The sequence below is a fragment of the Ambystoma mexicanum genome, chromosome 1q (assembly GCF_040938575.1).
Source record: "Ambystoma mexicanum isolate Mex_15411 chromosome 1q, UKY_AmexF1_1, whole genome shotgun sequence".
Taxonomy (NCBI): Eukaryota; Metazoa; Chordata; class Amphibia; order Caudata; family Ambystomatidae; genus Ambystoma; species Ambystoma mexicanum.
Genome location: NC_090922.1, coordinates 32,319,260 through 32,344,022, shown reverse-complemented (window position 1 = coordinate 32,344,022; position 24,763 = coordinate 32,319,260). Strand labels below are relative to the sequence as shown.

The 24,763-nt window shown below is 47.7% G+C and overlaps 1 protein-coding gene across 1 annotated transcript in view; it reads left to right on the top strand.

The window, feature by feature from the left end:
• Nucleotides 1–24,763, top strand: part of DPY19L3 (dpy-19 like C-mannosyltransferase 3) — a 2,003,695-nt gene that overhangs the window by 211,355 nt on the left and 1,767,577 nt on the right. The window contains exon 3 of the mRNA XM_069635451.1: nucleotides 20,897–21,021. Within this exon, the coding sequence (XP_069491552.1) occupies nucleotides 20,897–21,021 (125 nt within the window). The remainder of the gene's footprint in view (nucleotides 1–20,896; nucleotides 21,022–24,763) is intronic.

The following is a 24,763-nucleotide window of genomic DNA, read 5'->3' as shown; positions in this document are numbered from 1 at the left end:
GTTATCGACGCAGGAGAGTCCCTGGTACCTCCGACACACTGTGCAGGTTTGATCAGCTTTAATTCCTGGTCTTAGGTTTCTTACTTTCCAAGGTTCATGAAAGTAACGGTCTTTAAAGGTCGAGGGCACTTCCCTGCTGTTTCCTCCTGTGCTTTGCCTCGCTCAGAGTCTGCTTCCGTACTCCACCTTTTACCCATGTGGTAAGTGTGATGCAAGTCAGGTGTGTGTAATGATCTGTAATTGCCTGATGTTGCCTGACCACTGTATTTGGACATGTCAGGTATACGGCTCTGGTGTTAGTCCATTATTGCTCACAGCGAGTTGTCCGTGAGAAAGTGTTCATGTCGGGAAAGGGGGTTTTGGGGGGGTTGGGTTCCTAGGTATCCTACCTAGTAGGATGGGGAAAATGTGTTACAGGGAAGGGAATATCGCTTCTCACCCTCCGGTGTTCCACTTCCACTCCATGAAGACCCCTCATCCAGGTGATCCTCCCGCACTGGTCTAACCCAGGAACTGGATGCAAAAGCGATCGCCGTGTCCTGGCCACCTGGATAACAGATCTACAGGGACTAGCGGGTTAGATACCTTCAGTTTTCTCACACCAGGGAGCTGAGGCTGCTACCTGATAGTCCCCCTGGGGGAGGAACGCAGAGGGTGGATCTCACGGGAGGGGAAACCCCCTTTGGAACTAGTGACGGCCATATCGGGAGAACGCAGTATTCTTAGAACACCCCCACCTCTGCTTCACCTCCTCACTCTCCACCTCTACCCTCCTATGCCATGTATTTCTGTAGTAAAACAAAAGTAGAGAGTATGGAGAGAGGAAAATCTCTAGGGAGTTACAACATCAGAACTCACTCTGTAATGCTTCGTGCCTCCTCCTCGTCCCAGTACTGAGTACTTAACCAGAACCACTTTGCCCATTCTAGTGGTTCGCGACAACCGATTTGGAAGAAGCCAAGTTAAAAGCATAGAACCACTTGACAGTGTCAAGCCTGCCCTGGAGGAACCGCGAGAGGGAGTACACTCAGGGAAGCAGAGAGACCGGGGAGCCGAGCATGAAGGAGATCGCCATCCAGCTGGTCAGGTCTGCAAGGACAGCGCTGTGAGCAGCAAGGATGACGCTGCTAGCATCTCCGAAGGTCGGCAGCTGTGAAGGAATGGGCCCACGTTGACGAGGAAGCAGGCGCAGCGGAGCCAACAGGGCCTGGGGATGAGTGAAGGAAGCAGGGGAAGCCCCACCACAGACCGCAGGTGCATGGGACATCCTGAGAACATCACGGACCACGAAATAAGGTACACTGATGAACGATGAGGCGCTGGGGGCCCTGTAGAGTGGCAGAGATGATCAGAGGAGGCAAGTAAGCCTAAAAAGCCAAGTGATTGGGTCTGGGACACTGTTGAAAGTCAAAAGACCTTCGGAAAGCCTAATCACAAGAAAAATACTTGGCAGAACAGTGAAGCAAGTTTGGCGGTTTACTGGTGGATACCCATAAAAAGAGAACTGTGAGAGTGACTTAAAATAAATGCAATACTTGGCAGGCGAGTAAACAAAGTCTGTATGTGATGCCACAGCTTGGGGGAGTATCTAAGCTATTATTTTTCATCCCAGTATCTAGTAGGAGGAAACCAGGTCTGCCAACCAGGCTCAAGGACCCACCAGAGCTTGGCAGTGCATCCAGGCTATTCTTTCTTTTTTGTCGCAGTGCCTGGTAGAAAGCAACCAGGCTCAGGGGTCCACCCCAGTATGTAAATATATCCAAACACTTTTTGTATGCAACTGTGCCTAGTGAAGACGAACCATGGATCCAGAGACCGAAAAGAAGCCTGAAAAGGGCCGACTAGGGAACAGAGTTTCCCCAACAATTGCTGAACTGTATTTCAAGCATGAACAAGATTGGGGAAGGGAGATATTCCCCAACACTTCAGGATCTGAAGATTCCAGAACTGTCTTTTGTCCAGGGGAGACTAGACACGAGACCCCCCTTTGGGCTAGAAAGACCTTCTTTTCATTTAGTTTAAAACTTTGATAGTAAGGGACAGAGTTAGAATTCTGACATTGGATATTGTGACTTTTGCTTTGGGCATTCTGACACTAGTTATTTCAGTCGAGGCAGGGAAACCCCTCTTAGAATTAGGGCAAGATGGGGTCTTATTTTCATTTTTTCACTTGAATAAACATTTCTAATAATCACCACGACCCCTCCGTGTCAGAGTCTTAATTCTGCACCCTTGCAGTACCCTATGGTATAACATCCAGTGACTGGAATAAAGGGTGTAGCTGGGTTGAGTCTAGTTTGTCTTGTTTGTCGTTGGGTTGCTGTTTGTCCTGTGCATGCTACTTTGCTGAGTGCCATTAAAGTTTATTCACCAATCCACTGGAAGAGTCTGTGGTTATTTTTCTACTATAAGATTAGTGCCTGCAACGTCGGATTCCCGCTACCCGGCGGCCAAACTCAGGGGTCGCCAGACCAGTGATCCCGATGGGCCCAGGTAACACAATTTAGTTGGTGGGGAGAACTGGCAGGTATGGCCGTGGATCTGGGAGAGTAGACAGAGCAGATGCTAGAGAAGAGCATACTGAAAGCAGAGTTAATTGCATTGCTGTATGTTTTTTGCATTAATGTCTAGAAATGGGTTTGGATGATGTTTGTCTCTGGTTGACGTAATTCTGAGAAGTCTGGAATATGTCTGGTTATCCTAGGACACAGGACGGTACCTTGCCCTTGTGGAAGTCCGATCTGCTCAAAAGTAACTAAGTTCCACTGCAGTTAAAAAGTAATTGTGAAGCAGCACATCCATGCTCCCTACTGATTCAAGATGACATGGAACTGCTGTGTCGGTCAGAGTAGAGTAGTATGAATCAAGACCCGGCAAGAATGTGTCTTGTATGAGTGCAAAGAAAAATGTTTGGTCTGTCTAGCCTTCCCTTCACACTTGAAAACCTGAATGTGCAACTCAGTTCAGACTCCGACCTTTGTATTCACCATCTTTTCTATCCTAGTACAGGAGCTGCAATATGCTTTATTTCTCCTACCGATGCGTCTTGTCTCTGACCCTTCCCGAACCCCGTCTCTGGTAAGCGGAATACTGACCTGTTTTGGGATAGTGTAACGGGAGGTAAATACAGTGAATCAGCAGTCATCTAGATTTGACCAACACCTGAGGGTGTCAATAAAATGTCTGTAACGGTGCAGGAGCAGAAGTCAGTTGTCCCCATCTGAACCTCCTGAATAGGTAATATAGAGCGGCCAACTATGAACGGAACCAGCCCCACCACCCTCGGGATACTCTAGTGCCACGGAACAGACTGAGAAATGGCCCTGGTTCCACAATAAGTCATCCCTTGTCTCACCACTGCAAGAATGGGTTTAGGTCAGTCTGTAGAAGTGCTGCTTCCTCCTAAAGGAAGTCTAGCTCACTTCATGTATATACACTACTTGATCAAAGCATGGAAGGTTCTGGATTAATGGCACACATGTACACAGAATGAGTCACTTAGACAAGATAACAATCATACTAAAGGCATTCGTGAAGAAAGGAGCCTAAGTGCACCAACAGCAAAGGGATAGCTATTTAGACCGGTATACCGAAACCACCAAATGACAGTCCCAATCAAAAACCCGTGCCCAGAGTCACTGCCAAGAGATGCTCCAGGAGCATATTAAGACATTAAAGACTGAGTACTCCAACCTTCATGTCCCTGCCCATAACATTGGGTAAAACCGACTACACCCTGTCATCCAAGGGGCACCGCCACCAAGAGAATCCCCTGAGGACATTCAGGACTCTTACAATCCAGCCATACTGAATCCCGGCACCAGGTTCTCAGCCAAGCAGTCCTGGGTCCACTGCTAGTCTGGATTCCAACCACCGTCACATCACCAGTCCACCCTCATAAGTCCCATGACAGGGCCTCACTCATCTGCACTACGAACACAGGTCGCTGATCTCTTTGAGTCACCATCCACTACCAACTCCCAGACTTTTGAAGTGTTCCCCGGCAAATATCAGCACCAGTATATTCTATGAGATGTCTGAAATGAGAGGCTGAGACAAAGAGATATAATTGTTAACATTAGCCATTAATGAACAGATCCTAACCTGAATGTCCCTTCCTATGAAACTAAAACAAGATGACCTTGTGTCCAAATTCAATCCGACCCTCACACAAATACATATACAAAAATGTGCAAGGTAACTTTTTCAAAGTTCAACTCAACAGAAAAGTGCAATAACTCACCCATATACCTTCAACTAAAACACCAAGGCTTGGCTTCCTTTCCTTGGATTATTTCAGCTAAACTATTCACAACTGTGACAAAACCAGTCTCGTAAAGGCATTCAAATATCTCTTTTATCTTCCACAAGATTAATTGGTAAAGAGAAAGTGTCTACTAGTTTCTCAGAATGGCAAGACAAAATGTATTTTCTACATTGCAGGTTGGAATAAGGCCAAGGAAAGTCTTCACAACTTTTCAGGATGGCAAAACAAATGTCTTTTTCAGAACATAGATCCAAGTATGGCTAAAGGCAAGCCTTTTCAAAGTTTCTCGATGACAAAATGTTCAAAGGAAGCAAGAACTTAATATAACCATGGCTCTTTTCAACACACCAATTCAAAGTGAGTTTCCCGGTACACTCTTCTTCCAGGAAACCCTTCAACTGAAAACTCTTGATATCCTGGTTTCTTCTCCTGCCAGGAATATCCCCTTTTTGGTTCACTTTAGATCCTCTTGTGTACTTGCCTGCCAGGTATCTCCTTCTAAAAAGGCTTCACTACCTGATACTCTTATCGGGCTTCCCTCCTGTTAACCTCATTTGTTACCTGTGCCAATCTCCCCCAAAGTGACATCCCATGTTTGAGGGCTTTTAAGCTCTATCTGGCAACCTTTCTTTCAATTTCTCTCGACTCGGCTTGCTCTTGGTTTCCCCGAACTGCCATCTCATGTCGGGAGAATTGTACAAATGTTGCCTCATTAGTTCTCTCGCAATCTCTTTCAGCTCTTGGCAGTGTTGGTTCCAGGTTTCTCCCAACTGACCTCTTATGTCAGGAGAATCTTACCACATTGCCTTTTCCTTCCAATTCTATTGTGTCAGTATTCAAAAGTACTTTCAAAGTGTTTTTTAGCATATTCGTATGTCCCCTACGCAATTAGGCTAACCCACCAGTCTATCGTACGGCTGCTTAGTTTAGTTTACTGTCTTTATTTGTACCATGCACCGAAGGCTCAGGTAACTGGGCGCTTAAGGCTTATACAGAGGTTACAGAGTCATGAACACACAGATCAACAATTAATACAGGTAATTTTGCAGAAAATACAGGTGATTTTTGATGAAGATATATACATAGAGTACAATAATAGATATAAGTTCAGGATAACCAGCGGTTACAGAATGTGGTCGAGGTGGGGAGCAACAGGTTGCGGTGTCGGGCAGAGGGTTACATTGGGCTCGGTAGAGTCAGTCTGGCTGGGCCAGGGACTGAGCAAATAGGGAGTTTCCCGAAGAGCCAGCTTTTAACTTTAGCCCTGAAGGTCCAGAATGCGGGTTCTGTCCTGAGGCTAAGGGGAAGGGCATTCCACTGTTTGGCAGCTAGAACTGGGAATCTTGCTCCCCCTGCTCTTTTTATGAGGAATCTTGGCATGGTTAGACAGTGCGAGTAGATGGTTCTAGTTGATCTGGAGGGCTGGCGTATGTTGAATTTATCTGCTAGGTATTTGGGGGCTGCTCAAGAGTGTTTGCAAGGGGCCAGCTTGCCCTTCTAGGCAGAGTGTCGTTGGGTCTCTGCATTAGCTCTTCTGTCCTTCTCAGCCAAGACTGTCCAGCTCTGCAGGCCCGTGTCTCCTTACATAGCCCCACTGCGTACAGTGTGCTTTCTCTCTTCTTACTGAGCTCCTCTTCTCCAGTCACGAACACTACCAACCTGCATTAGGCGAGCGTCTCTCCCAATGGCTGCTTGTGTGCGATTTCCTCTGCCACTGGTCACGCTTCCCACGCTGTGATCTCTGCAGCCTTCCTTCTCTCTCCTTCTATGTTCCTCCTGTCCCACTTGCTGCAGATGATTTGGAACTTTAAAGGTCCCACTTAACTAATGACAACTAGACTGTATAGTATTCTTATGGTCACATTTCCTACACATTAACTCCTTGCTCCTCTTCCTCGTCACAGCACTTGAGGCTTTCTGGGATTTGAGTCCAGTGAAGTTTCAATGGATTTTATATCACATGACTGAACAGTTGCAATAAAATTACAATCACCATAAACATTAGATGTTTCAAATGTTCTAGATGTTTCATATGTTCTAGGTTTGCCATGTATACATGAAGATTGAATAGGCTTATATTTAATCTGAGTGCCTTTCATAGTTTTAATATCAGATGGTTTTGAATGCTGGAAACTCTGGAAATTAAAGTATCTTCTTTACAATAAAGAGAAGTATACTGCTTCTCTTCTTGTGGAGTCACCACTCTCCCCTGCCAGCCATCTCCTCCCATAACACCCCAAGGGTCAGAATCATGTAGCGGCTGCCTTCCCCTGGTCACATGGGAGGAGGCTGGTGATCAGTAATGATTTCACAGGATTCATCATATTTCCCACTCGGGGAAACTCCCTGGAGAAGGAGATACTTGATCATAGTATACGCACCATGAAGTGCCACCGACCTGTTTAATATTGTCCAGAAACTCCCTAAAATATATATGAGAAGACCCCATCAAGTTCCATGAGGATCTACAGGTCATTATAGAGTGTTCCCATCCCATGTTTGCCTACCTAAACCAATTGCTGAGAGCAGCTCTTTCTACTGATCCGCTTTCTTTAATAAACGTTTGGTCCAACTGGCTCACCGAAGAGCCCACTACTGGTGGGTTAAAGGCATTCACTGATAGACTAGGACAAACTATTCTTGAAATGTGCCAATATTATGGCATTGCAGATACACCAATTACAACCTTCCCAAGGAAGGGGAGGGTTCTGCTCTATGCATGGGGGACAGTGGCGGGCTCGAGGAAGGGGGAGAGAGGTGCTCCTCAGTCACATGACCAGAACAAGGGTAACAAGAGATATTACACTAATGCTTACAGCAACCAGTGCATTTACTGTGAAGAGTTTGGGCACTGGAAAGCTGACATCCTTGAGGAATACCAATTGCCAATGGCCAAATCTGCTCTGGTCTCAGAGAACCTGTTGCCCTCACTCAAGCTTGTGTCCTGGCTCGTGGTACATCAGCCATGGTTTACACCGACTCCAGATACGCTCATGGTGTTGTGCACAATTTTGGTGTACTATGGAAGCAGCGAAAGTCCCCGACATCCACTGGTACTCGTATCTTGAACGGAAGACACGTGTCAGCCCTATTTCATGCGCTACTGCTTCTGTCTGCCCCAGCCATTGTTAAGTGCAAAGGACCTGATTCTTCTCAGACTTTCATTGCCCAAGGAAAGGTTCTAGCAGATAGTGCAGCTCGTTCAGTAGACTTAAACAGGCCCCTGGCTCCTAATTATACTCTTGTTTGTGCTGCAGTCCAACAGTCACTGTTTGCCTCCCTTTCTACCTTGGCCATACTCCACGACCAAACTCCCAAAGCTCAAAAGGTGATTGAAGCTCAGCAATTTTATAAGTTAAAACGAGATTCTCTTTGGCGTTCCCCAGACGACCGAGGTACTCCTTAGCTACTTGGCCTGGGAGGCGCACAGCATTGCTCACTCAGGTAAAAATGCCATGATCAGCACTGTAGACTGGGATTGGGTAGCCCCTGATTTCTCTTCAGTAGCACAGGATTATTGTGAAAGATGTTCCACATATTTGACTCCTAATGTTTGGCAAGCGGTTAGGACAAAGCTGTGTGCACATCCAGTACCAGAGCATCCCTTCTTAAACGTGCAGACAGATTTCATGCAGCTCCCCAAATGTATGACGTATTCCTTCTGTCCTGTTATTGTGGATGTGTTTCCCGGGTGGGTGGAAGCCTTCCTGTGCAGGATGGCAGATGCAGTCATTGTTGCAAAGAAATTGCTTGCTGAATTCACACCATGATTTGGGTGGCCCCTTGTTATAGATAGCGATTGAGGTACCCATTTTACTGGTGAAATCTTTAAGGAAGTGTGTAAAGCGCTAGGTATCGCCCAGCAGTTTCACTGTGCTTACCACCCCCAGTCAAGCGGTTTTGTAGAATGCCAAAACAGTGATCTAAAATTAAGATTGTCCAAGGTGTGTCAAGAAACAGGGCTGAAGTGGCCACAGGCACTACCCCTAGCACTGTTCATCATGCGTAATAATCCCCAGTGCAAGTATGGCCTGTCTGCCCATGAGATCCTTACAGAGCATCCCATGCGAGTTGAGACTGCGCCCACTGCAGCTCTGCACCTCCTGAATCTTCACCTAGAGGGTGACACTGTACTGTTGTAGCATGTTTTTCAAAATTGTCAGTTCTCTTCATGCCCAGGTCAGAGCTGCCCCGCCGGATCCAACATCTGAGCCTTGCCATCCCCTAGCGATTGGGTCCTCTTGAAGTTTCACCAGCAGAAATCGGCAATCCAGCCCAGGTGGCTCAGACCACACCAGCTCCTGCTGACAACACACACTGCAGTGAAGTGCTCCAGGGTGCCAGCGTGGATCCATGTTGCCCACTGCCACAGGGTCCCTGCAACACTCCGCCGGATCTTCTTTGGCCACGTCCTGACCCCACCGCAGCCACCAATGTCTCTGCCAATGGTCCTGCCTCCAGCCTGGCAGTGCCAGCCCAACCCAGTTCTGCAGGCCTTCCTCGAGCAACGCCAGAGACAGAGGCAGCCACCCTGGGTTACCCAATATACCAAGATGTTGAACCAAGACCCCCAGTTTAGGGCATACCGTGGTGCGCTCTCAGTGGGATCTGCTGCTCAAGCTTCTGCAGCAGGCAATCGAAGCACAGCAAGGGACAACCCTAATCCAGGTCTCACTTCCTGCCTACCACCTCCAGCACCTGACTCACCTGGATCTCTCAACTCAGGCCTGAGGAGGTACACCCTGCGTTTTGTAAAGGAGGCATGGTATCACAAGTATGACACTGACACAAGAGCTACAAGTTTCAAAAGCTTTATTACATTCTTGAGGTTTGGAAAAACTCCTACTTTGCCCTACAGCTATGATGGGAGTGGTCTCTATCATCAAATAATAAAGTAAACACAGTCCTAGTCAGTGCATGTCAAATCAAAATGGCCTATACAATACTAATATCTCTTATGCAGAAATTGTGCAAAGGGGAATGTGTATGCAAAGAAAAGTAAGTGTTACAACAAAGGATCAAGGTGGCTGAGCCAGCTCTCCTCCCCACGTTGGATAGCACAGAGTAAGTCAGCCCCCGTAGACAGGATGACACACTCTGGCTTAGGTTATCAAAAAAGTCAGTTCCAAATGTGGGTCGAGGGCCGCTTGGTCTTCCACGTTAAAGTCACTTGTTTTCAGTTCACCAAAAGTTCTTTTACAGTTAAACAAATGTTTTTGTAGGTCTCCCGCTTTCGAGCTCAGACCTCTCAACAAAAAGTACATGATTCAACGTCACGTAGGTTTCTCTCTGTGGGGCTCGGTCCTCGCAAAGATAGCACTTGCAAGGGTTCCCTTCCCCAAGCTTTATTCACATTCATTAGGGGTTCCCTTGCCCTAATTTATTTCATATTTCAGGTCTTCCCTCGGTCAGGCTCCGACCTTTCACTGTTGTCGAAGACTTTCAAGTGTGCAAGGCTTTTCCCATAGACCTCCGCAGGACCACTTCGACTTGCAGTTTCTCTCTGCCTTATGGTATTTGCCCCAGTATCTCTTGGTCTTGGTAGTTCCACAACACAAATAGCAAAGTTCAAAGAAATCTTTCTCTTCAAGCAATCACCTTTTTACCTCCCCTTTCGAGAGGATTAATCTTGACCATTGTGCATTTCAGAGTTTGTTCACTTTGTCGTTTTTAAACAAGACATCAAACATTTTGTGGAGACTTTCGAGTGGGCTATTCCCTTTCGCTGGACCACTCCACTACTCTGTATCACTGGCTTCACAGTTATCAGTAACTTTAAAGTTCAATACTGATTTGCTTTCTTTCTCGTCTCATCAGCACGCACGCAACCTTTAATTGTAAGATACACTGTTGCGGATTCAATCTTTCCTTGACACAAGCCAAACTTTCATATCTTTCATGAACTCACCGGTTGTGTGCTGCTTTTCTTTCTTTTCTCTGCAGCTTTGAGTCACGAGTCAAGGTTAATACCACAGGCTTGGCCTCGCCTCCCCAACTCTGCTGTTCTCATGCGAGGGTCGTTGGCGTCCTTGAAACACAACGCAGGCTCCTTCATGGCTGGGGTTTGGCTTTCTCTGCTGTCCCTTGGGGTTTCCCGGAGGTAACGACCTCCTGCAGAGATCTTCAGGGTTTCTCTACCCCTTGCTGTGGTCCCTCGATCGGTCATCCAGCTCCAGTGGGTTCTGCGCCTTCTCGTGTCTCACTTTGCCTGACCTTATTAACAGGACATGTCCAATGACATATGCAAGTGTTAGCCTTTTTACTCTCAATGCTCCTGGGCCCAGTGTTTGTGTAGAAAAGGGAGTGCGGGGAGAGTTGGAACGTCGGAGAATCCTATAAAATAGTATGGGGTATGGGAAAGAGGGGGATACCACGTCTCATCGGTTGCTTCACCCAGACTCCCCGACGATCCCTCACCCAGATCCCCATGGTCTGGATCCAAAGGCGATGGCCGTGCCCTGGCCACCTGAGAGAGAGATCCCTGGGGACTAGTGAGTGAGACACCCTTTGGTTTCTCACAGCTTCTACAGTGAGCCCCCCAGGGTCAGTAACCCTGTACGAATCACCAGAAAACCTGTTTACTCATCTCAGGATCTGACCATTTGTCGACAATGAATCCTCCTGATTTGGTAATGCACTGGAAAACATTGAAGTTGCTACCACAGAGCTGCTTGTGCGGGTTTTTAGACCCTATTGTTTTCACCTCTTGGTTATTCTCTTTGTCCTTTTGACCACTGTGAGCATGTGTCTCTGGTATCTTGGAAATGTTTAGCTTGAATCTGGCAGGACGTAAACTTGCACAGTCCCAGACAATGAACTTCACGGACACTGAAATTTTGCCCAGGCACTGATTCAGATTGAATCCCTTTTCAACATTTCCCCTTGTCCCTCTTGCGGAACTGTGTCATTTGCCTCATACCAGACCTGTCCATGGAAGTGCCCAGAACTACAGGAGCTTTTGTGAACTGCACCATGCACACAGTTTCCCCACTTGAACCGGACTCCATTACCCGGCCACAAACTTTGATATTCCAGGATGAGCGCAAGTCTTCGGAAAGCTTTTACATATTGATTTAGGCCTTTTCCATACCATTATGGTTATTTTTATAGCCATTTTCATCATTATTGGTTCATTAATGTATTACTCTCTCACTGTGACTGCTGCTTTTAGTACTACATGTCATGAAAATTATGGTCCTTCGGCTCACAATGAGAATACATACCTCCACCTCACCTGGCAGTATGCCTACATCTTTAACATAACTGATTGTTGGGTTTTTGCACACCTACCTCATGACCTCTTTTCCAAGTTCCCTTTATCCCTTTTTCCCTTCAACTGTGGAGATGTTTGCCTGGATCTCAAGCTGGTCACCTGAAACCCAGGCCCCGGCCCCTGTAGCAATTCACATTACCAGATGCAGTGTACTGGTCCTTCAAATGTCCCCATCCCAGACCCAGGTACACAGATGACCTGCAGCTCTTCACCTTTCTTCTCAGGCTACTGGACATATGTGCTTTATCAACAGGGGTGCACTATTCATGGGAGACCGCAAGTGTCGATATTACCTTTCAACCAGTGTAGTCATTAACAATGTCACCTTTGCATTTGAACCTGATATCTCCTCCTCCCAATCCAGGTACGCCACTTAATCAGGGACCCGTTTCATCTGTGGGGATAAAGCTTACCCCTGGCTGCCCATGAATTGTTTGGAGGGGCATTTGTTACATGAGATATGGCCTGCCTGCCGTTCGGCATACCTGCACCTTCCCTGCTCAGAAAGAAGCACAGTTGGGATGGGTTTATAGCTGGAATGGGTTACCCCATACCAGATCTTAGAGTAAAGGTAAACCGGGACCACATAACTTGATTGTCATGACTGATTGAAAACTTTGCAAATGCCACTGTATCTTCCTTGACCCTACTCTCCCGGAAACAGATAGCCATCCGGACCATGATCCTCCAGTACTGTATGGCCCTGGACACCCTCTTAGCCTAAAAATGCAGGGTTTGCGTAATCATGAAATGTACGTCGGCTGCAGACCCTTTGATCCTGGGTTTGGAGTATCATAGGACTTCTGAGGGCATCCTTTGGGCATATCCTACTAAGTGTTCTGGTACTAATCATGAGCATGTCCTGTCCAATTATGTGTTTAAAAATGCCTTTATTATCATGTGCCTATTTCTTAGGAGTTCCTCAGACCGCTGCCGTATTTTACTGTCATACTACTGAAGAACTAAAGTGTTACGATCTGCCAAAATGTGATGTTTGTACCCCCAAAGGTTTAATGGATGAGACTGGAGTGAATGTCTCATAGGAGGGAATTGTGGATGAAAACTGGGATATTTACACTGTGCATCATTATAGTAATGCTCAGCCAATGCTAACTGCCATGTTTAACGAGTGCTCTATTGCCATTGCTGTTTGAGCTCTGGATTCTAAGGTGCATGTCCCAACCTCATAGGCTTTAACACCTAGAACTTAGCAGAGCTCGCTTCCAAAGTTCTCTCCTCTGCCATGTTTCCCTTTTGGCATATAGAAGTGTGTTTTAGACTGCCACCTTCCTAGGTAAGGCGGCTTTAGCATACAGAAGTTGACATGTAGGAAGCAGGGTTGCATGCCCTGAGCCGTGTGTGAACTGTGAAAATAGCTTGCACTGCAGTGCCCAAAATGTATCACTGTTTGTCTTCCATCCTGATCATGTCTTCCTGAGCTTGAGAACGCAGCCTGTGCCTAAGACTTGTATGCTGAGACACTATCCTTGCACCTGATACATTGTCTGTCTCTGAAACCTCCCTCTCAATTGCAAGGCATGGGTAACCTGGGTATACAACCCAGTGACTGGAGGAAACGTGAGTGACTGCGTCAAGTCTCGGTTGTCATTGTTTTGCGGTTTGTCCTGAGTGCCATTAATGGTCGCTCCTCAATCCTCTGGAAGAGTCTGTGGTTATTTTTCCACAACAGCTGAAAAGAACTCACTTTGGCGATGAGAAAATGAAATGCCTGACCTGCAGCACTCCAAAGAAAAAGCACAAACTACAGCCAGATCTGTGCAGGGAGAGAGGGCAAGGATAAGAGTTTATTTTTTTTAAAGAATTTGCACCTGTGTAACCTGGCCCTTGTGAAGGAATACCCACTGATTGGCCCACAGAGTCAGGTGAACATTGTGACTTGTGGAATGGGGAGATAGAACCTGGACGAGAACAGTATAAAATGACAATGAACAGTGGCGGCATTGAGGAGGCGGGGGAAGCAGAGCACTGGACCGGAGGGTGGGAGAGAGGCCTGGAAGGTAACTGTGGAAGGAGGAGGAGGAGGCCAGGAGACCGGTGAGGGGAGCGTCTCCAGATTACTCAGTGACTGCCTCCACGGGCAGAGACCCCTAGACCACCGGGGTCCCGAGTGGCACACGGGGTAGTAAAGCAAAACGCAAGAGAACTCCGCCTATCCAAGAGGAGCAGGGGAAAGGCACATCTCCCCACCGGTGGGACCATCCAAAGGAGTGCATGTTAGTGAAGAGGGCGCGGAGGGCACTGGGCTAAGCATTCGGGGAAAGGAAGGAACCACTGGAAGAAGAGCAGCAGGGGGGAAAGACCATAGAAGACCCCTGGAGCGGACGCTCTGACCCCTCAGGAAAGATAAAGCACCCAAGGGCCAACGGACATTGACATGACCGCGAAAAATAAAGAGAAGAGCAGGAGAGAGCCGCAAGCCCCAGGAGACGCCCCAGGTACTCTCCCTACCTCTTGGCGATGCAGGAGATGAGGGAGCCGTCCAAAAACGCAAGAGACAGGGCAGAAAGTGGCGACACGTCATCCGAAGGGGAGGACTCAGCCATGATGTCAAGGCAGGACTTTAGGGGGGAGATGCTCACCCTGCAGACTAGCCTAACTAAGACATTCCAGAATCAATTCCAATTTCTACGAGCGGACCTTAATTCAGCCCTGGGGGAAATAAAGCAGGAACTGCGCAACAGGGTGAGCGAACGGATCTCTTGGAGAGAGGTATGCAGGAAATGGCCAAAGAAGTGACGGCCAACTGTGAAGCAATTGATAGGCTCGAAGCAGCCACGCAAAATCTGGAGATCCAGATGGCGGACATGGAAAATAGGTCACGTAGGATCAACATAAGGGTCAAAATGTTGCCGGAAACGGTCCAAGACAAAGAATTAAAAGGCGTGGTCCAAATTATTTTCGCCGGGATGTTAGGAGTGTCACCCCCGGACAAAGTGGAGCTTGATCGTATACACAGAGTGGGCAGAGGGGGCAAAGGCTCACTGTCAAGACCTAGGGACGTTCTAGCGGCATTTACCAAGTACGCCCAAAAGGAAGCAGTCCTCCAGGAGGCAAGAAAACATGAGCCAATATTTACAATGATACCGCATCGCACTGTTCCAAGATCTGGCGAGCTGCACCCTGATAAAGAGGCGTCAAATGGGTCCAGCTCTCAAGGCCCTCAATGACAGGGGGATCAAATATAAGTGGACCTTCCCATTCGGTTTGGTGTTCGAGTGGGAGGGGACCCAAAGGTGGATAACTTCGCTGCAGGAAGGAGCGGACAGTCTTCAATTGGATCTAGACGATCCCCCCCCCATTGGATCTGGGAAGCAACCCACGGCCTCGCAGCCAGGGCCAAGGCCCTGGGCCTGGATAACAGTGGGAGAAAAGAGGAGGGGGGCGAAGCTGAGCGGAAAACCTCCCAAGGAAAGTAATAAGAATAGCCCTGCGGGGGGCAGGAGGGGGGTCACAGGAGGAGATCTGAACCAAAATGCGATATAAGGGTGGTGGGCCACTAAAGGGTATAATTGGCAGGGGGGGGGAGTAACCTTCTATGAATCGGTAAGGGTGGGTATGCCCGTGGAGCAGGGGGAATTGGAGGCGGGAAGGGCAAGCCTTTCTAGAAGGGGGGGACAGGGGGGGGGGGAGGGGAGGGTGGGCAGGGAGGGCGTGTTTAGTTAGAGGGGGGAGGGGGATTAAGGGGAAGGGGGTTGAAGGGGTGAGGGGGGCAGCAGAAGCTTTGTCCAAGGGCTGGGACTTGGGAAGTAGGGACCCATTCCAGTTGCGGGGAGCGCAGGAGGGGCCAAAGGGGGGCACCTAGAAGGTTCTATCCGGGGGGGCTCCTACAAGTGGAGGAAAGGGGGGGACAAAAGGTAATGTGGGAGCAGGGACAAGCTAGTCCACATTCAAGTGGTTAACACAGAACGTGAGGGTATTGAACACTCCCCTCAAGATGAAGAAATTGGAGCAATTTATGAGGAAAGAGGGCCCAAATATCTTGTGATTACATAAAACGCATCTTGGGCAAAAAGACCAGGGGCACCTAAAGCTACGGGGGTTTGGTCAGATCCTGCACGCATTGGGGGGGGGGGGGGGAGTAAGTCGGGGGGGGGGGGTTGCCCTAGCGATTAAAAACACAGTGAACTTCAGAGTTACGGAAACTATAAAGGATAAGGAGGGTAGGTACATTACAGTCAAGGGGATGCACTAGGACAGCCCATATACGCTGGTGGTGGTATACGCCCCAAATTCAGGTCAGGAACAGTTCTTGAAGCGGGTTCTGGGGCTACTGGAAGACGAGGCTTGGGGGCAAATAATTCTGCTGGGCGACCTTAGCATAGCTTGGGAGAGGAGACGGGACAGGTCGGGGGACCCCACAAGCGGGGGTTGAGCAGCGATGTCGGCTGATCTTAAAGAAAGAATAGGCGAGGCAGGACTGAGGGATGTGTGGTGGGAACTGAAAGGGGATGAAGAATGGTACACCTTTCTATCCGGGGTTCACGGATCTCAATCTAGGATTGACTATATCTGGGTCACATCGAGCCTGGTGGGCCGGATCAAAGAGGTGGTGACGGGCCCCATCGGTATAGCAGACCACAGAGTGGTCTCCATGAAGATGGATCTAGGTCATCGGGAGACAGGGGTGGACTTGGAAGTATCCTAGGTCTCTTATTAGAGATCCTATAATTAGGCAAGAAATGGAAGAAAAGAATAGGAACTACTTCGCGCTCAACAGGAGGGGGGACACGATGGAGGAGACGAGATTGGGATGCTTTCAAAGCTACATTGAGGGGGAGTTAATAGCAGCAGCGGCACAGAGGGAGAAGCAGCTGAAGGTATTGGAATCGCAGCTGGAAGAGGAAATTGAGGCAGCGAGACAGAAGATGGGGATAACCCCGACTAGGGCCTCCATGAGGGAGTACCGCAGAGTACTGGGGCAGCTAGAGGTCCTCCGAACTAAAAAGGCTGAGGGAGCACTACTTAGTGTTCGCCAAAAATGTTGCGCTAAAGCGAATAAGGCAGGTGCGCTTCTCACACGACTTCGAAGGGGAGCACAAGCTAGGAATGCGATCACAGCCCTAAAAACGGGATGGGGGAACGGGTGACACGGGCAGGGGAGATCCGGGAAACGTTGGTGGAATTCTACGAATCTCTGTACGCATCACAGAAGTCTTGGGTCTGCGCACAAGTAGAGTTTTTGAAAAGGGTTGAGTTGGGAAAGATCGGGAAGGAGGCAATGGAATCACTTAGTAGGGAGATCACAGAGGAGGAAGTGAGGAGGGTGATCAGAAGCTTACCACCGAATAAAGCTCCAGGTCCTGATGGCTATACTGTGGCTTTTTACAAAACCTTTGCAGTTTAACTAATGCCGCACCTGACCCACCTCGTCAATACCTTTAGGTCAACAGGGAAAATAGCCCCGTCCATGGAGGAGGCCAGGCTGACCTTCATTCCAAAACCATATAATGACCCCAAAGAGAGGGCCTCTTACAGGCCCATAGCGTTGATTAATATTGACGCCAAGATATTCACAAAAATACTGGCAAACAGGCTGGAAAGCGATCTCCCAGACCTAATCCATCCGGACCAGGTGGGTTTTTTAAGGGGCAGACAGACGGCGGACAACATCAGGAGGGTGGCCCACTTGGTGGAAAAGGCTCAAAGGACGGACTCTGTCGCGGTTCTCCTATCCTTGGACGCTGAAAAGGCATTTGACCGCGTGGAGTGATCCTTTTTGTTTAGGACTATGCAGCAGATGGGCATCAGAGAGGATGTCCTAAAAATGGTCCAGGCCAATTATCAGACACCAGTCATGAGGATAGCAGTGAACAGGCTATGTCTAGGCCCTTTAGATTGAGTAGGGGCACCAAGCCGGGCTGCCCCCTGTCCCCAATGCTTTATGCAATTTATCTGCAGCCTCTTCTGCAGGCAATTAGGGGGGGAGAGGATACAGGGCATTCCATTTGGGGGGGGGCAGAACAAAAGGTGGCTGCCTTTGCCAACAATATGTTGCTTACGTTGACGGCGCCGATGGAGTCCATTCGGGCAAGCCGAGTTCTGCTGGAGGAATTTGAGGGAGCCTCTGGCCTTAAGATTAATGTTGGCAAATCGGAGTTGCTGAATCTGACCTTAAAAGCGAGAAACCGGGAATCGTTGGGGGTGGCCACCCCATTTGTATGGAGCCTGGTGGGCGTTGGGTATCTAGGAGTGAAAATCACATCAAACCTGGCAGGTTGGTATCCAACCAGTTACCCCCCATTGCTAAAAGACATTAGGCCAGACTACCATAGGTAAAGGAGCCTTCGAATATCGTGGCTGTGCAGGGTGGCAGCGATCAAAATGGTTACCCTTCCGTGCCTGTTGTATTTCTTCCAGGCAATATCTCAGGCGATCCCTGCAGGCTTCTTTAAAGAACTGGGGACATTGACCAGAGAATTTCTGTGGGAAGGGAAAAAGGTGCGGATCAGCAAGCAATTGATGATGGCACCCAGACGGAAGGGGGGGACTAGCACTGCCGAATTTCCAACTGTATTATGAGGCTATGCAGCTGCGGGTAATTAGGGACTGGCTTCGGGAGGGGGAGGTCACGCAGGATAAACTGTGGGTGAAAATGGACAGAGCAGTAGTGCACCGCAATCTGGCAGAAGTGTTGTGTCTCCCAAAACAGCTTAGACCCAAGCATCTGTATGAGAGTACCATAACAAAGCTGATGGAGGAAAACTGGGACAAACTGGTGGGAATTAAGGGGGTCACGACTTTTCCCTCCCTCCTCACACCCCTATTCGGCAATGGAGATTTTACCCCTGGTTTGGAGGCGGGGGCATTTAAGCAGTGGCAGGAGGGGGGTTGTAGACTGCTGGACGATATGTTTTGGGGGGGGGTATTCCCTCGTTCGAAGATTGTAAGAGGGAGTACGGGATAAAGGAGGGGGGAAAGGCTCAGATATGCACAGTTACGGCATTGGGTCTTGAATCCCGTGAACAAGCAGGCAGCAATAAGGGAAAAGACACGGTTCGAGAAATTCCTCTCATCCAATGATGGGTCTAAGGGGTTAATATCTAATCTATACAGAATCTTGGATGAGGCAAACGTCAGAGGTCATTGGCACTATATGCGGAGGTGGGAGCAGATGTTAGGAAGGGTAATGGAGCGAGAAGAATGGGAGAGGTTATGGAGGACAATTCCTAAATTAGCCAAGGCATCCCAGCTACAGGAAATGTGGTACAAGATTTTGTTCGGGTGGCCCTACACGCCAATATGTCTCCGGGAGATTTATCCCACCACTTCGGGGAACTGCTGGAGGGGATGTGGGATGGAGGGCATGGCGCAACATATTTAGTGGGAATGCCCAAAAGTTAAGCCGTTTTGGCAGGTAGTGCGGGAGGCCCAGGAACAGGCATTCGGGCCAGGAAATAGTAGACCACCAGAGGAGGTTCTCCTGGAAGTCCGGGAGGCGCCACAATGGAAGAGCCTAGGTCCCGGGAGAAAGCGAGGGCAGTCCTCATAATAGCAGCTATGACGGTAATAGCACAGAGATGGAGGAGCGTGGAGGTGCCCCTCTTGCAGGACTTGCTGCAGAAACTTTGGGACATTGTGGCACTTGAGTGGGCAATGTATGCCATGAACTAGTATGCAATCCTTCGCACCGGGACTGGGAAGAAACCCTGGTATTCCTTAAAGATGACTTTCGGATTGGGTGGCGCCCTCAGTGGTTGTGATTACTGGACCTGCAGGAAACCACAGAGATGGGTCCATGGATGTGATGGGTCAAGGACATAGTCAAGCTGCCTCCGGGGGGGTACGGGGGTGGGGGGGATTAAGTTGGGGAATGTTCTTTCTTTGTTATAAAACTGAAGTCGTCGGCGACTGGTCCATGGAGGAAATGGATCTGGGACATGGTGATGCTGCCTTCAGGAGGGTGAGTTGGGAGGGGAGTTTTGAAATGCATTTTCTTTGTTGTAAAACTAATAATAAGAAGTTTAAAAAATAAATGACAATGAACGAGGGACAGAGTGTTGGTTTGTCGTGTAGGTGAGGTCAAAATGAGTGGAAGTGCACTACAAGACCAGGTGGAGGAATGGCTCTGGGGTGAAGTGCTGAGGAGTTGTTGGCGGAATTGGTAGAAAGTGCAGGCGAGGCATTGGTTGTGAGAGAGGGCGAAGCCGTTTACAAGTTTGTAAATGTGGGAGTCGGAGTGATTGTAGTAGGAAGGGTGAGGAAAGGAGAGAGTTGAAGGGAGGGGGGTGGAAAGAATGTGAACATTGTATAGACTGAAGAGGCGAGGGGTTAGGAAGAGAATGGAGGAATTGAAAAGGGGTGTGTGTGAGTAGAACAAGAGGGTAAGGCGAGGGAAGTCCTACGATCAGGGAGAGGAGAGAAAAGGAGTGAGTGAGAGAACAGATCAGGGTTTCTGGAATTGGCACAAAAAGAAACCTAATTTATATTGCGAAAATCTGGGGAGTTTTATTTTAGGCAGCAATTTGAAGAACCGCTGAGGGAGGCAGACACATAAGGCTTTTGTCTTTAGGCCCCCATCTACAGATTTCCTTTATATAGTAGGGGTTACAGATCTCTTGTTGTAAAACATGGGGTTTAGGGACGCCTGGGTCAAAAGAGAGGGAGCCCATGGGAGATTTACAGTGGGAGCCTTTTGGAGTTCCCTGCCCACCACCTGATCAGAATAAAGAACGTAATTTCTACTATTTGTGAAATAAAAAGCTTGAACCAACCTTGAGAGTCTGTGAGTTTGCACCACCATCTCTGACACTGTTTTTTAAAACTTTTTTGGAGCTTAGGATCGAGGACTGGATCTGATAATGCATGATGGTGGGTGTAAAAACACTCAGTCCACCTTTAACCAGTCTCATTCCTACATTTCATTGTGAATTGCATCCCCTGACCATATATCCTCATGTATTTTTTTCTCACTTGTTCTTGCTACAAAACCACTAATGTTTCCCTCAAAACGCACACAACCCACACCTGTATCCACCTACTCATTCCCACCCTCCACTTTAAAACTTTCCTTCTGGATAGAACTATTTAAAGTTTGCAAAGAAATTTGATGTGGGATGTAGAGGGGTTTAGAAAGGTTTTGTCGAATAGCATCAACGGGATTACCATCTCAAAAAATGCGCTTACCAGGAGCCGCCCAAGAACCATAACTGCAGTGTTGCTATAGCTGACACTATATTGTGTGCATATATATATAACATTTATCGGATTCAAAACATTAGCTCTTTAACTTTATCTTACTTATCCCGTCTTATTTCATAAATGTATAACTGATACACTGATGAAACAGTAGCTTTGCCAATTGCATGCTTATGTCTTTATTTTACATTTTTGCATAGGTTTTGTAATATGGGAAATTCTGTCTCTGACATTTGGTGGAGTTGCTGCATTATCCATGGGACTCTTTACTTACTTTTATGTTGCTACTCTACATGAAAACGATCTATGGTTTTCGAGTATTAAGGTATGCCTTTTTCTTCTTTTTTTATTTTTATTACGTGTTCCGACTGATTTGTGTTGTTGTAAAGACATTTTTTAAACAAATATTCTGCAAGTTGCATAGCAGTTGTTGGATGGCATAAGCCAATAGTGTCCCATTATACATCCCCACAATCGTATTCGTTCTCAATAACCACGTCCACACTCTGCAGACACCTACCACCAACCTCACTTACATTGTTCTCACTCTCACTCCCTCCCCACACACAGTAGTCTTTCCACCTCATGATCATCAGTGAACACTGCACAGTACTCCATGCCACAGACTTAAACCGTCTTGCCCTACACAAGCTATATGCAATCTTCCACACAGACATCGTTGCCACACACACGACATTCTCTTCTCCTCAGATCAGAGTATACACAAAATGTTTCCAATAAACAAGACCAAAGGAGGACTTGTAGTGGTCTAAATGTCTGTGTGTTTCTTAATTTTCCAAGAACCCTTTTCCATCCCCTTCCATGAGCTCCTCTTTTGCATCTCCCCTCGATCCCACAAAGCCATATTTGACCGAATTTACAGATTGATTCAACCAACTCTGCCTTCTTTGATGAAACTTCACCTGTCAAACATTCCGACATCTTAATTAGAAACTTCCACCCATCAAAGAAATTCTCCTGCCTAGAAAACTAAAGAAGCACATTTTGGAATCCTACACCCTGTTCCCTGTGCTCGATAAGTGTGGGATGTCGTTCGACCTGGGATGGGACCGGACTACTCTGCTTTTTCGAGTGCACTTACAAAGGTGACTCTGAGGGGCCCTCTATGCCTAACACCACATACTATTCCAAGTGCAACCTTGGGGTGCTGCCTAGACTGTCTCTTCATGTCTAATAAGAGAGGTCAAGGCTTGCTACTTCACTGGCTAGCTTATCCTACGGGTCTTCACCTGAGAGTTTGAAAATCAAAGTCCAGTGCAAGGACCAATCCTGCAGGGTCTTGACATAGCCTTTTCTGTGAGTTGGTTGCCACGATTTCTGCACCAGCCCATTCAGAGACATACAGTGCCCTTTGTCCAGGCTGCCAACGCACCAAACTGCTTTGTCTTTTCACTGCGTGTTGTGTGAACCGGAAGGAGTCGGACGTGTCAGTGCCATTTTCAAAGGTTTTTATTTCAAATAAAAGTAAAACACCTAACTATCCCCATCACCATGAGAGAGGTTCCCTACCTAACACAACTTAACTAAGGGTGCATGTCAAAGTCCAAAGAAAAAGGTTTTCTGTCCAAAACATAACCAAATAACTGGCCCTACAACTTCAGGAAAAACGACCAAAAAGATAAAGGGACCAGGACAAGGCCTGGAACTATTGCCTGGCCCAAGACTTGACACCTGCTCCAAGTAGGTTTTTAGAAAGTTCATCAATCTTGGAATCCTTCTTCCCTGGAAACAGGATTCATAGTAGTTTCACACAGTTCCAAAGAGTTCTTGTAAAAGTGTATTAAATGTTTCTAAAGTTCAATAGTTTCGTTTCATACAGTTCTGAAGGCCCTACATAATCTGTATTTGTCAGCTTCTCAAGTCTTGAGATAAGGTTTCCTCCTTCTCGCACACATGATTTCTTTAATGCGACTAATGCGGCTACACCATTTCCCCCTTGGTGATTGACAGTGACCATGTCTTATTCTTACAGGTTCGAACCCTCCAGGTTCGCTTTCTTCCTCAGGTTTACTCGTGTAGGTCCTCTTTATGGCGTCTGCCTGTTCGGGTTTACTGGGCTCCCGTAACTCCTGTGGCTTCTCCAGCTAAGATTATTAATGTATTTTGACTTTGCAGGGCTTCCCAACGCCCTTTGGCCTACTGGCAGGCTTACTGTGGCTCTACTCTGGTTTATCAGGCACCCGTAACCTTGTCTGCATCCCTAGCCTTGATTGTCAATATTTGTACCTTTCGATTGCGTTCTCTCTTTGGGAACCTTTCAATTGCGTTCCATCTTCTGGAGCGTTTGCTTTCCTTCTGTAGCTCGTCTCCTTGGCAAAAATATTTCTCTTGTGCAACTCGGAATTCCGGGCTTGTCTTGGCATCAGGTACCAGTCTGCAGACCCACCACGGCTTTCTCATCACGTCGCCAGAAATATCACTGTCTGGTAGTTTCAAAATAGAAGTAACAACAGTATTTTCAATTCCATATAGGCATGATAGCGTACGTTGCACTGGGAGTTCATTATCGGAATGGGAGACTTTGTCTCCCCTCCCAGTGAGGTCCCACTTGCCCAGATGCCTAGGGAGTGTCTTGCTTAGCGGGCTCACCTCCCTAGCCTTAAAAGCTGGTGGCTCCCCTCTGGGGTGAACGGACAAATTGTCCAGATTCGTCACATAGTGCACACGGTGCGTGCCATTGTCCATCTGAAGGACACACCTTGGACCATCACAAAGCATCAGCCTCCATGGGTAATGTACAGAGCACCCAAAATGTGGACACAGTTGTCGCAGCCAAATCTCTGGATGTTAAGTATTTGGCAGCAGAGCCCTTTCTGACAACATTGCTGCAATTGCTGTCCAAGAGAGGTGCATTTATGGCTTATCTATACCTATAAAAACTGGCATATCTACTAACATGCAATCAACCACATCTCCCCTATCACATGGCAGTATGTTCCTTCTGATCCCCGCTCTTTATCGTACTATTTTCTGGACAGGGTTAGGCACTGCAGTTGCTGTCAATACCACGGGTCCCCATCTCTGTTTCCATCAGAGAACGAAGGGTTATTTGCTGCCAAGGTTATGCACAGTATGGCATTACCTGCCATGAAGGAGTTGTTGAAGTATACCATAATGGAGAGGGTAACGACTCCTCGGGTTGCTCCAGTCCCCCCTCAATTCTGGTCTCTGTATCACTTGTGACTGGGTGGCCCACTATAAATAACCACGCTGGAGACTGGAAGAAGTTCTTTTTAAGGGTGTTTATTTAAAATTCCAAGTGGTAGGTCTGAAGGATTCACAGGTAGATCTCAGTGCTAACCAGGTTCTTGCGGGATTTGGCACTAGGGCTGTCCCTCTCTACCTATTTTCTGCTTGTTAACCCCTTCTCTAGCTCAGGCATCCTTAACCAGGGTGTTAGCAGCTCACCAACAAGGACACCAATCTGTCTGTTGTTTTGGCTAATACTATTTGTGTTTTCCCTAAAGTGTTGTGTTTTCTAACAAACTCCCTGTGGTTTTTCTATACTTTACCTAACACGTCCCGCTTAGTACTCAAAAAAATCGTTCGGGATGGTGCTTTCTTTCACCCGGTATCATTCTCCCTTCCACACACGTTCTTCAACTGACCCTTCAATGCACTAGATTCCTACAATGTTCTTCTCCCACCAGGCTGCTATTACTCCAATCTCTCACTGTACCTTTCCACATCCACCATTTGATCTTGCTTCTCTTCTTATTCCTGTGCTATCAATCTGACCTTCAACTACCACTCCGCTGATGCCTCCACTTTCGGTCTTGTCACACACTGTTGGCAGCGCCTCAGAATCCCATTATAGACGCATCTTCTCCTGCCTCTTTTCCTCCCCCTTCCCTACCCTGAAGAAAGCCTCTCCTCTATCAGGCAATAAAAAAATGATCATTTAGGAATTATCACACTTTCATTTGACTAGTCCAAATAGGTATCCGTCAAACTCCATCTGTCCTCAACCCAATCTCACACACTGCTTTGTTTGGTGGGTTTAGGTCACCCCAACCCATCAAGATATAGTAAAGCGCCTTCATAGA